This window comes from Centroberyx gerrardi, chromosome 21, assembly GCF_048128805.1.
Source record: "Centroberyx gerrardi isolate f3 chromosome 21, fCenGer3.hap1.cur.20231027, whole genome shotgun sequence".
NCBI lineage: Eukaryota > Metazoa > Chordata > Actinopteri > Beryciformes > Berycidae > Centroberyx > Centroberyx gerrardi.
Window position 1 is genome coordinate 5,172,554 of NC_136017.1, and position 17,708 is coordinate 5,190,261.

Sequence of the window (17,708 nt, forward strand, 5' to 3'; positions counted from 1 at the left end):
TGGTGTGTTAGCATCAATAGCTTTCCTCACTTTAAGGAGCACAGCTAGCCGCGTGTCGTTAGCTAGCTCGCTAGGTCTACCCTCCGTTTAGACTGAGAAATGCTAATAATGCTAACCAGCCATTTTAGGGTAACTAAAGAACAAGGGTAGAAACTTTTTACTACAATGTGAGCAGGTGAGGAGAAATAACCAACTGAAAATCATAAAGTCAAGGTATTCCCTTAATGTTTTTTTTTTTTCCTTAGTGTGGTTTAGGAATATATGGCACTTAATTCCTTCTGTTGGCTGCTGAGAGCTGAAGAGTGGAAGAAATCAGTAAAATGTTACACTGGTTGGGAGAAAAAAAAAAATTATAATCTATAAATCTGTTCAGAAACAGGCACAGAGCCATAAGCAGTGGTTTAGTTTTTCTATATGTTGGATTCAGGGGGAGAATTGTGTCGTTTTGTCGTCCGCTTTAAGCACTTTTCCACTTAAATGAATAAAGTCTATTCTGTTCACCTCCTCTGCGTCTGTTTCTACAGTTTGGTCTAGCACCCACACACACACACACACACACACACACACACACACACACACCTAGTAGGACAAGCATGTTTCTCTGCTGCTGCCCTGGAGAATTAGAGTTAGATATTTACTTGAAATGTAGTGTAAAAGTATAAAAAATAAAAGTATAAACATTTTATGTAGCTGCTTTACTCAAGCAAAGTTGTTTTTTGTTTTTTTTGATATTGAACATCCAAAAAACTCTGCACCCTCAAACTAAATATCAGAATCTGTATCAGCCTTCAAAAACTCATCGGTCAAACTCTACTCCAGCACGACATTTGAATAAATGTTTTCAAGCCAGGAAGTCACTCATATTACTAATACACAATGTACAATGACCTCAATATGTGGTGTGTGTGTGTGTGTGTGTGTGTGTGTGTGTGCGTGTGTGTGTGTGTGTGTGTGTGACCCTGTGACTTAAATTAGTCTGCATTCTGAGCTTATAAATAGCCAAGGCAATTGTCAGCTGTAGATAACACACACACGCACACACACACACACACACACACACACACAAGTAAACAAAAGGGTTCACATTGTTTCAGGAAATAGTGTTCTGGTCTAACATGGGTATAAATATAAAGGATCGCCTCATGCGCTCCTCAGACTGAACACACATTCCCAAACGAACCTCCAATCATCTTATCCAAAAGCAAAGAGGAACAAGAGCCAATCAGATTATCCGTCTCTGCAATGAATCTTTATTGATCCCTGCATGTGGGGGAACTGGGTCAGCAGGAGATAGATAGAAATAAGACACAGAGAGAGTACTGAAGATAAGAAAACAAATAATTACAACAGCCAAGCATGCTGAAAATAATACAGTTAAATAAATGAAGAGGCAGCGTCTTCACTGACAGATTTAAAGGTTGAAACGGATGTAAATGTGAATCGCTAGCAGCTATTTCTATTGAACAAATGTACAGATTTTGACAAAACTTGGGGAAATGATGCATCTCACTGCAATTACAGGTCAAAACAAGGTGACATATTTGTTACTGATTGGTCCAGATGGGGGAAGACATGTTAACTGTTTGTCCTTGTTTGTCCAAACACGACTGATGCGAAACCTTGGAGGAAATCTTGACTGCATACTGTGCAGCAAGAAGCAGCGTGAGATAAAAACAAGATCTGATGCAATGGCTTCCTTCTGTAGCATAATACTGCAAAATACTGAGCGTCTCTGAAAAATAGATCCTCAAAAGTTTGATTTTGTTGTTAAGATCCACTTGCCTCAGACCGAACTGGCCCATGTTCACGTCCACTGTAAGCTCTGTTCTCTCTGAATTGCAGCAACATCATGAGACTACCTCAGATCCAGCTTCATGTGTAATGGATAGACTATTGTACTAACACTACCAGGGTTAAGGGTTCAATCCCCTCTGCAGCTCAACAGAGCAAGGCACTGTACACTCTCATCAGTAGCCAACAATGACTATGTTTACATGGTCAGCAATAATCAAAAAACCCAATTACCGTAAAACTTCAATTAAAAGCCGAGTCCCAACCGAGTCTCTCAGAGCGAGATCAAATGAATGATTCGTAATTGATATGTTATTCGATAGCCTAATTTTTATACAAGTAATATTCATACTGGTTTACCAGTAAATAAACAATTTGATAGTATTTCCCATCTTTGCTGAGCAAGAGTTTTAGGAATTAAAGGCCTGTCCCATATAGACGCCTGTCCCAAATATAGGCCGGTTGAGTTCAGTGTTTGAAGCAAATAACAGCCCGGGCTGTTAATTGAAGTTTTACGGTAAGACAATAGTCTGATTAAGAAACTGCCATGTTCTGATGATCTTAACCTGAATAAGGTCATAGTCGGAGCAAGCAGAATCACATTAAGACATGTGGAGTATTCTGATGTTAGTCTCATTATTGAGGAGCATTTTAGACCGTAAACACCTTAATCCAGTTAGAGGTCGCGAACTTGTTTCCAGAGGAAAAAGACGACTGACAGCAGAAAAAAGAAGTCCAACATTTTGCTGAAACTGTCAGCCATGCTCAGGATTTTGTCCATTTGCACCTTCAATAAAGTCTTTAACTGTCTGTGTCTCCGGTGATTCTCCTTTGTCCTGTTAATGGAAACAGGAATATGAATGGAACGGTTCTATAAGCGACACTTGGAAACACTTAATCTGAATATTATCATTTTTAGAATGAGGCCAATAGTCGGATTCTTGCTTTCCATGCATCATTTCCCTGTGTTTCACATGTTAAGGACGTCAAGGTTTTCCAAGGCGTGGTATGGGGTCACCTGCTTAAAAATCCTTGGAAGTGCTGACCTAGGGGCTGAGGGTCGCGGGTTCGAACCCTCCTGACTGCTGAAGTGTCTTTGAGCAAGACACAGAAGTAGAAAACTGCTTCTGTTTGGCTTTTATTGGCTTTTTTTATGTGAATGTACAGTATCTTTTTACGTCTTTGCATGTGTTGTGTGTCTGTGTGAGAGTTTGTGTAGTTGTGTGTACACCTGTATGTGTGTGTGTGTGTATGTGTGCGTCTGTGTGTGTGTGTATTGGTGCTGTGGGAATGTGTGTGTGCATTAATGTGTCTCTTTCTCTGCCTGTGTGTCGGTGTATCTGCAGTGTTTCTAGCTTGTGCGGCGGTCGTGACATCACAGGGGTGTAAGGTGTCAGACAGGGGCGGAGGGGGGAGGGGGGGGGTGCTGATAAGTGGGTGGGAGGGTGGGGTGGGGGGGGGGGTAGGTGGGTGCCAGTGCAGGGGGGACTCTCTCTAACTTTAGGTCCTTGTGTCAGTCTCCGCCGACTGAACGACGCAAACGTGGACGAAACTCCTTCAGGAAGGCGGACGACGACGAGCACAACACCGTCAGGACAGAGGTAGGAAACCACAGAAGAAGAGTTTGGTGTGTAGCGAAGGGTGTTGTCAGTTTTTCGAGTGTGTTTTCGAGGCTCTGGGTGTGTTTCTTTGGTTCCCTCGCCTCGGGCTCAGTGTGTCTGTGGCCTTCAGTGAGCTGCGGCGCTCGGGCCTGACAGTCTCTGGGGCAGCTGTCGCCCCCGCGTTAAAAATAGACGAGCTCACAGGCCTGATACTGCCCCCGCTGAGTCACACACACACACACACACACACACACACACACACACTGCACATACACACACACACACTGCACATTCATACACGTACAACAGCATCACTTTAAAACCTTGTATATAGAGATATTAGTCATGAAATGAGTATTGTTAGGACGTGATGAGTGTGACGTGTGAAGGTTTGGTCAGTTTCTTTTCTTTCTTTCTTTCTTTCTTTCTTTCTTTCTTTCTGTCTTAATTTCTTTCTTTCTTTCTTTCTTTCTTTCCTCCTTCCTTGTATATTGAGATATTAGTCATCAAATTAGTATTGTTATTGCAAATGAATGTGAAGTGTGTGAAGGTTTGGTCAGGTTGTTCTCTGGCTGACTGTGGCTGTTCCTTCTTTCTTTCTTTCTTTCTTTCTTGCCCTCACCTCCTTTCTTTCTTTCTTTCTTTCTTTCTTTCTTTCTTTCTTTCTTTCTGTTTTGTTTTTTTCTGGCCAATTTTTCTCGGTAATTTCTGTTTTCTGAAAATCACAGCTTGTCACCCATCCATTAAATCCTTCAATATTGAGATATTGGTTGCGAAATTAGTATTATTAGTATATTACATATGATGAATGTGATGTACAGTATGTGAAGGTTTGGTCAGTTTGTCTCTTCTCTTCTCTTCTCTTCTCTCTTTCTTTCTTTTCCTCACCTTCCTTATCTCTCTGTCTCAGTTCAATCTGTTGCCCAGTCATTACTAGCAATCACTAGTCAGTCAGTCAATAGTCACTCAGACACTTTCAACAGACTGTAACTGGGTGAGTCTTCCCTTTATTACAGCATTTTTTTGTTGTTTGTTTTAATTTTGCTGCACTTTGTAACGTTGCTAAGAATAGTGCCATGCAGATAGATTAGTTATCATTCCTATTAGTGATATGATATCCAATCTCTGTGGCGTGTTTGCATGCAGCCTCAATAATCCATTTATAGGACCGCTGTGATTTGTCTTTAATTCCAGTTGATCTGATCTCATAGAAACAGATTAGAGGCAGAAAATGAGCTGGCAGGACTGGAAGTTCAAAGTGAAGTTCAGTCCGAGTCGAGAGAAACACAAAACACAAGAAGACAGAGACAAACTGTGTTAAACTGACAGTGTCAAACATAAAAAAACAAACATGACATTTTTAAAAAAGCGTTTATTCTGACGTGTTTCATACAGGGAGTGAGCCAAGACACATGAGAATTTTTTCTAACATTTTAAAATGATAAAGATTAAAAAGGCCTTTACTTTGAAATGCAAACAGGGTCCTCTCATGCCCTCCTCTGATTGGACACACATTCCCAAACAAACGTCCAATCATCTGATCCAAAAGCAAAGCCTAAAACACACAGGACACTTAATGAAAACAATCATTTAGAAAACCCCTTTATTGTTTTTAGGTGAGATGAGGATCAGTTACCTTTTTTTTTTTTTTTCCAGTTTTTGCTTTAACATGCGTTTACATCAACTGTCTAACAACTGGTGACTCCACTCATATCAGAAAATCCCAACTAATACAACTTGCAATACAATGACCTGAAAGAAGAGGTCAGTTTTATAAGAAGCTCATATTATTGTGATCTGAAAATCCTTTTAGTCCTTATCCTAACATTTGTTTTGTTTTTTTTCAGTTATTAGAGGCAAAAGATATTTATTTGCTTGCAATGCTAGTGCAAGAATATTCAGGTCATACACCAATAGATTTTTGTTGTAATATCCCATATTGTTCAGTTTAGTTTTACTTTATTTTATTTGCACGTACAAATATTCCTATTCCTTGTTTTGCAATTGTTCTATTATTTACTTCATTGTTCTTGTTGCTTTTTTTGTTGTTTTATTCTTATCGATACTACTTTCTTTATATTTTTACTCTATGCTTTTATTTGTCATTAAGCACTTTGTAACAATTGTTTTGAAAGGTGCTATATAGTTTATACGTTTATTATTTATTATTATTATTGTTATAGAAAAGAGGGGGAAAAAATAAATCCAAGCTGTGCAGGTGAGACTAAGAAACCCCAAGAGACTTATAAAACCATCTGACTCCCTGCAGAGAAAAACATCATGACACAACATGCTATGGGTTTCGTTGAACAAAAAAATCCCTTCTACCTCTCTGTTATTGCTTTTTCTATCACCTCCGCCTCACATAAACCCACTCAGGTCACAGGAATATTGTCAGGACGCTTTCAACAAGATGCTGTTCGAGGAATTCAAGCTTATTTCCCGTTGCACTCACTGTAAACCTTTCAGAATAAATTGTAAATGTAAATTAAAGGGCCACTGTAGCTGTATCTGTATCTGCAGCTTTGTGTTTTCATCTCCGTTTCTCTCCGTTTGCTGAACAGAGGGAGCTGGTCTCGACACGAGCAGGAAGGACGGGTCCCGGTTGCCATGGCGTCGGCCGACGAGAGCGGGGAGCACGGGGATCAGAAGGTGCCCGATGGGGGCGAAGAGGACAACGGCGTCAAAGACGTCCAGTCTCATTACCTCCGCTGTCCGTCCCCCAGCAAGTAGGCGCCCGAACAGCTTCATGAGCACAAGATGTCGTGTTTCAGTTTGTTTACCAGCTTGTGGAACCAAGAGTTTCATTCCAACATGAGATAAGCTACCAGATATTTGGGGAAACTGACACCTACTTTCGCAAAATGACAGAAAAGCACATGAGTTGCTATTAAAGCTGCACATCAGCCAAAATCTCCACTAATTGAGATGCTGTAGATTCGGCCTGTTTGCCCAAATGAACTTAGGTGTCAGGTACGGACATGTCTCCGCCCACAGGAAGTTTACTGACATCAGGGGAGGAGCCAAAGGAGGGGCCAGGGAGGCACTGGCTACCCTTGAAATCTGATTGGTCACCCTTGGTGTCACCCCAAATTTTCTTGTATGTCATTGGCTGTTTAACTCTGATTGACACACTGAAATTGCTTGAAATGTCACATTGTTTTAAGTGACCAAGGCGCCTTTTTTGACACAGTCAACAGTGTGACAGGTGTTGATATTATGATATTATGATATTATGTTTCTGTAGGTATTTTGTTTATATGAAATTAATAATTTCACAGTCCAGTCCATAGTCTGTTTTTCACCTAAATAATCATTGGACAATACAAGTCAAATGAGACCTTGCAGTAATAGAAACTCTGTCCTGAAGGTAATAATTTGTTTCTGAGCATATTCAAACTTAACACAATATATATCCAATATATTGCATTATTTAAATATTGAATATTGAAGTTGAAATTGCCTGTTGCTGCCATTTGGGGCCACCAGTGTGCAGCTTTAATGTTAGAGGCCATTTTAAAACCTTTCTTTGCAAAATAGTTATGTTTTTGTGTATGGAATTAAATGTGCTTCCCCCCCCCCCCCCCCCCCCCCCCCAAAAAAAAAAAGAAAAAAAAGAAAATTTTTCCAGATGTAAATAGATATAGAATCATTTTGGAATGAAACCCGTCAAATACACACGCGATTGTTATTATGTGCGGTATTAGATTTGTGTGAGAATTAAGAATATTTTTTTGTAATTTGTTTCATTTACCAAAACTGCACTAATCACGATGGTGTGGTCTTTTATTGTCACTGATTCTTTCCCCTTTCTGTCTCTCTTCTCTCTCTCTCTCTCTCTCTCTCTCTCTCTCTCTCTCTCTCTCCAGTTTCTCCATGCTGTCAGAGTCCAGGTTCTCCATGATCTCCGGCTCTGATGCAGACAGCATCTTCATGGAGCCCATCCACCTGTCGTCAGCCATCGCCGCAAAGCAGATCATCAACGAGGGTGAGACATGATGAGGAAATGCAAACTGTGCTGCAACAAAAGACAGGAAAATCTACTACTGTTTTGTTTGAGTTTTATTGTTCCTTGCTCTCTGTGGCTTTGCTTTTAGATAGATTTCACTTCAACTGACAGTATGGACTCCAGCTCATACACCCAGCTGATCTGTATTTCACTGTGTGGTTTTGAGTGCTGTCACAGTGTCCACAGATTTAGCCTCCTATTCATTGTCAAATGAAAAGGTACAGAAAGGTTTGCTTTACAGACTTTTTATAGAGACTTCCCATAAGCAACGGGGCTTATGGGAAATGTGGTCTTAATGTGGAGAAACACTAGAACTAACAATACAGCTGGTGTGAGATAGAGTCGGCCAATCGTCTCCACCGTGGTCTCATTTGTTTACGATGATTATACCAAGGTATCACAATTCATTTTATATGTTGATGTTTAAAAATGCTACATGTAGCACCTTTAAAAAAAAAAAAAAAGGTAAAAGAAGAAAAACAAAACAAATGTGCTAATATCAGGGGGAAATTACCCTGTGATATCAAAGTTAGCCTCCTTTCAAAGCCACAAATCTGGCCTCCTATTCGTTGTCAATGGAAAAGATGCAGAAAGCGCTGCTTGATAGACTTGAACCCTGTTTGAAGAGACTTGTTCATCTACATAAACTAAGACTAATCACTGGAATAACATATATATATATATCAATATATATAATATCAGTTTAAAGACTAAAGACTGAAGACTTCCTAAAGAAAAGGTTAAGTGTCAGTGTCATCATACTCCCAAACATTACTGTGCCCATTCCCTATTTTCATGAGCACTGGGCTCATCTTCAGCACTCTATGCTACTCATCCAACTGCAGCATTTGGAATACTAATGACTTATAACTCCATATTCAACAAATCGAATCTGGTCAAACACTCGGCAATTACTGTGGATCCACGTCTCCTTCCTGCGGCTCGTTATCGGACGGTGAGATTGAGACATTCTCATGCGAGATGAGGAGCCACGCTGATTGAGAAAATGAGTTCCGCCTCATATCACAGGCGACCTTCTGCACCAGCGAGGAAGAGTCTTTCATCTGGCATTTCATTAGCGGTTGCTTAATGTATAATGCATGCTTGATATAGGGGGGAGAATTATGTTCCCTGATGAATACAGTGGTGGATAAATACCTGGCATCCAGCTTTGCATTAATTAGTTTTTTTGATGTGTGTGCATGCATATCTGAACTCTCCATATTTATCTCAGGTGGCTCAGGAGGCAGCCTGTACCCTTCAGAACTGAGTACAGCGTGACATTACAACTGCCACATTGAGGGGTTTTGATTCTCACTGGGTTAAAACTGTATGCACTCATGCTAATGTCAGGCACTCTGGATGAAAGTGTTCGTCAAGCACCATATATTACAGCAATTACACCCAGGAAGTCGTTCTTTACTGTGATTATGGGTGCTTTGGCAGCGCCGGAGTCCCCGTAATCACAGTAATCAACGTATGCGTACTATCTGAAATGTTTCCTCCAACGTAGTCTACATTCATAAACATAAAAAAAATAGGTGAAAGCAAAAGAAAAAACATGCACTACCTCTCTGGTTACCACAAGAGTTGGCATAGCAACCATTAAATCATCGTTAGACATGGAGGAACTTTTAGGGGAATGATCAGAAGGGTCGGAGCGTGTCTGACCACTCGTGTTAAATGGCGTTTTTCCTCCTCAGAGCTGCCGCCTCGAGGCGTGCGGGCCGAGTCCGTACCGGAGTCCATGCTGGAAAGCGCCGAGCAGCTGATGGTGGAGGACCTGTACAACCGGGTCAGGGACATGATCGACGACCGCAGCCCCTACAACACGCCCTGTGTGCTGGACATCCAGAGGGCCATGGTGCAGGACCGCCTGGAGGCGCCCATCAACCCCGTGGACGAGGTGTGGCCCAACATCTTCATCGGCGAGAAGTGAGTCCACATGAGGCAGGGTGAGCAGGGTGTTACAGTTTAGACTGAGTGAAGAGGAACCTGATTGGCCAACCCCAACATTTTTTGGTAACACTTTAGATTAAGGAACACATATTAACTATCAACTATGGGTTAAGGAGGCTATTGAGGGAAAACCCATAGTTAATGGGGTTTACTTGTAGAATACAATAGTGCAGAATAAGGTACTAATTTACTTGTACATCATTGGCTGTTTAGTTCTGATTGACACTCTGAAATTGCCTGAAATGTTTCTGTTGATATTATGTTTTTCTATTATGTTTTTACCACTTTGTTGGCTTGTTCATGTGCGCTCTACTGTAATTCTGATATTTCCAACATGACTTGAAGTAGGGCTGAAAGATATTGACATTGAGATTTTGATTTCTTGTCATACATTTTTTAGGACTTTAAAATTGTCTAAAGAAAGGTGATAAAAAAAATAAATAGATGTCAGTGTGCTGGATTTACTGAGTTTGAGTATGATGAAAGGTTTTCACCAACATTGTACTTGATTCATGGACCAAAGATTACCTGCAGCTCTAAAACACCTGGTTTAGAAATCCACTGGATGCTCCTCGCTCTTAAGTAATTAATTGGCAGCCTGTGCGATTTGGAAATTGCAGAAGTTCATATTGCGATTTCAATTTATTTTTCAATTAATTGTTCAGCTCTAACTTGAAGGCAGGAGAGTACGAGGGGAATCGTTCATAGATATTACACCAATAAAGAGGTTAAAGAGGCTAAAGAATGTAATGCAGGTAACGACCGATCTGTTAGATCAGTAACTGTAATGTGATTACTGACATTGGAACAGTAATGCCTTACTTTACTCCGTTGCAGGAAAAAGTAATGTGATTACAGTAACGCATGACTTTACGCGTTTGTCTCTTTCAGATCTGTTGCGGTCAACAAGGCTCGTCTGAAGCGGATGGGCATCACCCACATCCTGAACGCCGCCCACGGCACAGGCGTTTACACGGGCGAGGCCTTCTACGCCAGCATGAACATCCAGTACATGGGCATCGAGGTGGACGACTTCCCCGACGCCGACATCTCCCCGCACTTCCGGACGACCGCAGAATTCCTGGACGAGGCCCTGCTAACGCACAAAGGTGAGGGATTGTGATGGGGATTTTTCTTCTTTCTCTTTCGTTTTTCTATGCCTCTCGAGTGTCTTTGTCTCACTTGCATAGTGTCTTTCTTTCTCTCTTCTTTTCCTGGGGAAATCATTTGTGCAACTACACTGAACTGTTATTCGCCTTCCTGCTTTCCTGTATGTCTTTCTTTGTTTCTTTCTTTTTGCCTGTTTATGATATATTTTCCATCTTTTTTTGAAAGAATGATAATTGAATGAAAAGAGGAATTCAGGCAAATCCAGAAATACCCATGCAAGAAGTATCATTTTCTGCTTACTTTCTGTTTGAAGTTTACTGGAGAACATGAGCAATCGTAAAATCAAAAATCATAAGAGCCAAGACTCTCTGACAACAAGAGACACTTTGATGGAAGCCAGTGACAAGAAACCACTGTTTGTTTGTTTTTTGCTTTGACAGTTTTAGTCATTAGCCGGCACCAAGGTGACAGCTGCTCTCCCTGGTGTCCACATAAAGATAGCGTACACTGACAAATCCCCATCCCCCACCCCCAATGAAACCCTTCAAAAACAGGACCATCAAACTGAACAGCAAAACAATTTTAAGATACAAAGACACAACTGATGATGAATTAGCAGCTGATGTTATGGAATCAAAATGTTTCAGCTTACACAACCTAATGGTCTTTGTTTCTCAGAAATGTTAAAAGTTATGAAACGGAAGATGTACCCATGGATTCCTGGAAAAGGATAATGGCTCCTGTCACAGTGTTGACAGTGTCACAAAGCCTCTTATTCATTATAACTGGAGCTGCTTCAGAAAGAGCTGCCTGATGACATCACCAACAAAACCCTTGGCTCTCACTGTCTTGTGTAATAATCATAACACAAATACTAAAGCTTTAAAATAACACTAACAATAATAACACTAGTACTGCTACAATTAGCTACTACTCCTACTACTATTACCGCTACTAGTACTATTGCTACTACTACTACTACTGCTACTACTTTTACTACTGCTACTGCTACTGCTGCTACTACTTTTACTACTACTACTACTGCTACTACTACTACTACTATTACTACTACTACAGTAGTAGCAGTACTACTACTACTGCTGCTGCTGCAGCTGCTAGTACTACCATTACTGCTACTGCTACTAGCCTACTACTGCTACTACTACGACTACTACTACAAATATACAGTATCACTAAACAATTGGCTATTTTAAACAGAAGCCTTTCACTAGACTAGATTTACAAGGCCAAATTGGTTGTTAAGAAATGTTCCTAGTCAAGTTTCATGGTTAAAAAAAGGGGTTAACAAATTGTGTTGGGGGGGGTAAACAGCTCATGCTTAAAAGGGTGGAGGCTGCCCCCAGCTGGTGAGAAGGTTTACAAGAATATTGACACAAGCTGCATGGTATACTGTAGTTATCAAGCTGATTGACTCAACCTGTCAGTTTAACAGAGAATATCAGTTTCCATGCGTTCCTACATATATACAGCAATGAAAAGGTCAAATCTGCATCAGATATTTAAAAAAAAAGTTTTGGTATTGTAAATTCAGTCATACACATTACATTTAAGCAGTAAATCTAATACTAATTGCATGGGCAAAAAGTTGAAATGGTAATGTAAAGTATTTTGATATAATCCGCATACTTGATATTATAACCATTTTTCTTACCTATTTAATTCTCATACACATGCAATTACAGTACATACTTTCTTTGACATCAAGAATCATGACAGTTTTGTCTAATTTGGTTTGCTTGCAGGCAAGGTACTTGTGGATTCCATGATGGGTGTGAGTCGCTCTGCCATCCTGGTGGCGTGCTACCTCATGATCTTCCAGCACATGACCATCATGGAGGCCCTGACTGCCATGAGGAAAAAACGCGCCATAAACCCCAACGAAGGCTTCCTGAAGCAGCTGCGAGAGCTCAACGAGACTCTGATGGAAGAGCGCGACGATGACGACGACACGCTCAGCCAGTGCTCCGTTATCGACGCACGTGCTCGCGCACGCATCTTTGGCGAGGGCGGCGATGATGATGATGATGATACTGATGAAGAGGAAGAACAGAGCATGATAGGGGTGAAAGCGCAGTCCATCATGATGGAGGAGGAGGAGGATGGAGCTAGTGTGATGAGCAGCGTAGCCTCCTCTGCAGCTGCTGCAGCACTCAGAAGTGGATTGATTGGAGCGCAGAATGGACTGGACAAGCAACGACCAACTGACGCCCAGGAAGAGCTCGTTCTGCCCAAGAGAGATGACGGGGAAGAGGGGGAAGATGACGACGGTGTAGACAGCATGATCCGTGATTGGCAGAGGAGGAATGAGAAATACCAGAGCGATGAATGGTGGGAGGCGCAGCTGAACAGCGACGGTGAGGACGGGGAATCGCTCCCTGGGGGCCGGCCAAGGAAGCAGGGAGAGGACGGAGACGCCGACCTGGAGAGCGTCACCAGCGAGGACGTACGAGCTGTGAAAGAACGGGTGAAGCGTCGGAACAGACGGCCGCCATCAGACGCAATGTCCACCTCCAGCTGCACAAGTTACTCTGATCTTTGGAAACAGCGCCTGAGGGAGATCGAGGAACAGGCCGCTGCTCGCTACCGCAAGAGAGATGATGATGAAACAAGCGAGAGCACCGCTACGGAAGGAGGTGGTGGAGGAGTAAAGAAGATTGATGACGATGTAGAGAGCATTCTCTCTGACACTAGCTCCATGTACAACTTCTGCCAGAGGAACAAAGAGAAGCTAACGCCTTTGGAGCGCTGGCGCATCAAGAGGATCCAGTTTGGTTGGAACAAGAAAGAAGGGGAGGATGGAGACAAAAGCTCTGTAGGAGGAAGTGGTGTAGACCAAGCTGACGACGAGGGAGTAGCTCGGACACCGTCCTTGCAAGATGTCAACCTGACAGCCTACCAGACCTGGAAGCTGAAGCAGCAGAAACGTCTGGGGGAAGAGAACAAGGATGAGATTGTGGAGCTGAGCCGGGGCGAGGACTCCGCCACGGCCAAGAGGAGGCAGAGGCGTGAGGAGCTTCTGGAACGCTCAAGGAAAACCTTAGAGGAGAGTCAGTCGATGTGCGGCTGGGAGACGGAGAGCTGCGTCAGCGGAGGCACCATCCCACTCTCTGCCTTCTGGGCTGGAGCTGGGGTCACGGGCCCGCCGAGCGTGGTCAACGATGACAACATGTCCATGCTCAGCGGCAGATCATCCGTCATATCTTCTGTATCACAGGCTCGCAGTACCAGATCAGCGCAATCTATGGTCCCGCCTCATCCTATGATGCCTGTTCCTCCCATTGTCCCAGTGCCTACTGTTCAGGGCCCCGGAGGTGAACCCATGGTCAACTTGGCCAGCATCCAGAACTGGATCGCTAATGTTGTCTCAGAAACGATCATGCAGAAGCAGAGTGAAATGAGCCTGCCTCCTCCTTCACGCGCTGGATCAGTGCTTAGCTTTGGAGGTGCCTCGAGCGTGGTTTCAGGGCGGGGCGTGGACGATGACAAAGCGTCCATGTTGAGTGGAGCTTCGTACTCCTCTGCGCTGTCCCGCGGTCGTGGCAGAACTGAGTCAGTTCTCTCAGGCGGCGGGTCGTCCAGTATCTCAGGCCTCACTGGAAGAGGCTCTGCACTCGGCTCCAGCCTGGCCTCCAAGAAAAACAAGATCACCACCACCAGCGTTCCCCTCTACAGCCTCTTCCGGGACCAGGTCAACCTGAGCAAACTGGACTCGATGGACAAAGAGATCAAGTCTGAGATGAGGGACAAGATGGCTACCTACGAAAAGAAGAAGATCCTGGAGGACAACAAGCGCAGCACTCTCTACAAGAAGAAGAAACCAAAAGAGGATGAAGACGAGGAGGAGGAGGAGAAAAAGAAGAGAGAGGAGGATTTTCTCGAAGAAAGAAAGAAAAAAGCGGAGAAACCGACAAGGACCTATGGCCAGTCTGGGTGCCTGAATCTCAACCCAGCGCTGGAGAAAGACAAGAACACCAGCATTGACGACTGGCTGAAGAGTGTCAGGCCTCCACCAAGGAAACCGGCCTCCTCTTTGAACACAGACGGACCAGAAGCCGGCCCGTCAGAGGATCCCTACGACGATCTTGACGCCTCCGCCTCCGAATTTGACTTCTCAAGCCGGAGGGCCTCCTGTGCTGTCGGTGAAGAAGAGGAAGAGGGGTACGGCTCTACATCCAGATACAGGTCAAGGTTTCGTGCAGATTCAGATCCATCTAGTCGAGACACCAGCCCAGAGCATATTTACCGGGGCACAAGATCACCTTTAGATAACGGATTCACGCAATCCCACAGCTACAGCCGGGCGGGGAGGTCGTACGAAGAGGTCGACGAGGGGGCGGAGAGCTACCACGACTTCTCCGCTAAGAGAAAGTTCGCTCATCAGTCGCGGTATGAAAGCGGTGAGACGGAGGGGAGGAGGAGTAGGAGAGAGGAGGCCCAGGAGGAGGACGAGGATGACATTGCTACCTTCATTGCCCAAACCAGGCAGAGGATCCGAGCTCGGGCCGCCGCAGAGGCCGAAGATGACGAGGTGCTCGCCGCTTGGAGGGCGCAGCAGGAATCAAAGTCACACAGTAGGAATGAATCTTAATAAAAAAAAACAATGGAATCTCACATAGTAATGATACAGGAAAATGAGAGCTAACTGCGAATTCCCTTTAATCTTGAGAGAATAAAATGAGAGGGAATCACTAATCATGCTGCTGCTAGTTCACAGACATCTGCACAGAGAATTTCTTCTTCTTCTTCTTCTTCTTCTTCTTCTTCTTCTTCTTCTTCTTCTTCTTCATCTTCTTCTTCTTCTTCTTCATCTTCTTCATCTTCTTCTTCTTCTTTCTTCTTCTTCTTCTTCTTCTTCTTTTTTTTTTTTTTTCTTCCACTGGCTCTTTTTAACTTTAAAGAGTGGACATTAATTTTTTGTTTCCAAAAAGTTATTTATCCATTTTCAAAGTTCATCATTCAAAATATCTAAAATACAAAGGAAACACTCTGTAAAAGTGTTACTTTGTAGATTAAGGACTTGCGTTATGTCCTTTAAGAAATACTGTAATATGTTTAAATTTTTGTTTTCAATCATTTTGTAAAAGTAGGTGTCAATTTTGTCAAATGGTGGATAACTGAATTTGGAACAAAACTTTTCATTTGTAATTCAATATAGTGTAAAGCTGGTTGGCACAACACACAGTATTATATCGGTTTAATCTGAATTATTTATCCATATCAAAGATGTATGTATATCAATGAGAAAAATACAGGACAGAAATACTCAGCATAGTCTAACATTGTATAATGATGAATGTGATATTATTGTTCATAGCCTACATTAATATATGACTATACAGAAATGGTTAATCCCTAAACTAAAGCTTTGATTGCACCATCACTGAATGTGAAATTCACAATGATAAACATCATTGTGAATTTCACATTCAGTGACACAATTACAATGTATTTTCATGAAAGATGCTGTGCAATTCCTGAAACAAATTTTCAGTCCCATTTGTATTGTTACATTATTTTATTATTGCAATAAATTTTCTGACAAAGTGAGAAAATTAACGTTAGTGTGTGTGTTTGTGTGCATGTTGTCATCTAAAAGGATTTGCTTCTCCATAACCACACATTCATGCACAATAAAACAGAATTTTAGTAATTGTTTCTACTCCACAGCCATCATGCAAGAATTAAATGCAGATTTACATAAAAATACAGAATTTTAGATACTGTCAAGTAGCAATTTTAGATACTGTCAAGCATTTTCTTTTTTTAATTCAGTCACCACTTCAACCCTTTAGGTTATTTTTTATTGTATAAGTAGGCTGCATTTCCATTAGCAATAGAAACACAAAGGCTCAGTGGTACAGAATCTTTTGTTTTGGGTGATTTGGGAGAAATTAAGAATTAAATTCATTTTATGTTCTATTGTCCCTGATATGATGAGCTGGGAAGTGTACTTTGTGGCAAAATGACTTCTAATTCTGCTCATTTCTTTTGGTTAGATGATTATGAAAGACTTGAAATATGTTAATAAAACCTGAGAAAACATAGTTTGTTTGTATGATACCTGTGTGTGTTTGGAAACAGGTTCGTTATACACGAATTGCCATTTCATGTGTCAATGTGTTTTGTAAGCCCATGTGGGCTGGGACACCCAAATCAAATCAAACCAAAGTAACCAAAGTTAAAAAAAAAAACTTTAATGCATTTCACTCTGTATTTCACATGCTATAGTGCCATCTAGTGGACAGAAATGTAGTGGTTTTCCAGAGATAAATATCTAGAGAATAACCTTTTCCCAGTATTCTTGAGAGATATTTTCAGGAATATAATGTCATCCAAGGAATGCTTGGTGATTGATTGATGAAGACTTCATTGTCAAAGCACATTTTTGGACATTACCTGAAGTTTATTATTCAAAAGATTATTCACTATCTCTAAAATAAAAATAACCAATTCTCTAAAAGTTTGGTCATTTTGTCAACCAAGGAGTTAAATTACCTGTCCACCATATTGTCCTGCAAAGATTTGCCATGATTTCTTTTAATGTTGTGCTATAAGTTTCATTTTGGAATGAATGAAGGCGTACAGATCACATCAGATCCTGTGTGTTTGTCTATTCATGGTGACATAATGGTAAAACACGTGAGACTCTGACACACAGCAGCTTATTGTGAAGCTTTCCAAACCACAGTGGGATAAACCATGGAGGAATGTTAATCTACATACTATTCTGAACACTTAAAATCCTAATCTGTGATCAAAATGGAACCAAATGGCAAATCAAAATATGGAAATGAAGATTTTTTGGGGGGGTTTTTCATTATAAAATTGTGGCCCAACCTGAGAAAACATTCAGACCTTTACAATAGTATATTACATAATAGGGACTAATAAATTATTTTGCTAGATTTATTGATTATTGAATCAAAAAGGTTAATTTTAATCAAACTTTTTCTGATGTAAAACGTGTCTCCTCTAAAGTTAAAGGAGCCTGGGTTTATAGTGTTTGGTGACAATTGATGAAAACAGTGTCCTAAACTTGTGTGACTGTTTACTGTGAGTTTCTAAATATATAAAGATGCAAACGTTTTGCTCTTTTTGTATATATACTGTTATAAAAATAAAGTTACTTTTTCATCTAGGTCGTCAAGCACTCAGTAGCTGTAAAATCAGATATTGATTACTAACAAAGTCAGTTTTTTGATAGAGGTACCATAATG

General features: G+C 41.6%; 1 protein-coding gene across 1 annotated transcript; it reads left to right on the forward strand.

Annotated features, from left to right (window-relative positions):
- Positions 1-6,002: 6,002 nt before the first annotated feature.
- styxl2 (serine/threonine/tyrosine interacting like 2) lies at positions 6,003-15,079 on the forward strand. Its single transcript, XM_071910665.2, has 5 exons — positions 6,003-6,121; positions 7,262-7,380; positions 9,105-9,336; positions 10,252-10,469; positions 12,234-15,079. The coding sequence occupies exons 1-5, from the start codon at positions 6,003-6,005 to the stop codon at positions 15,077-15,079; spliced, it is 3,534 nt and encodes a 1,177-aa protein (XP_071766766.2).
- Positions 15,080-17,708: the final 2,629 nt, after the last annotated feature.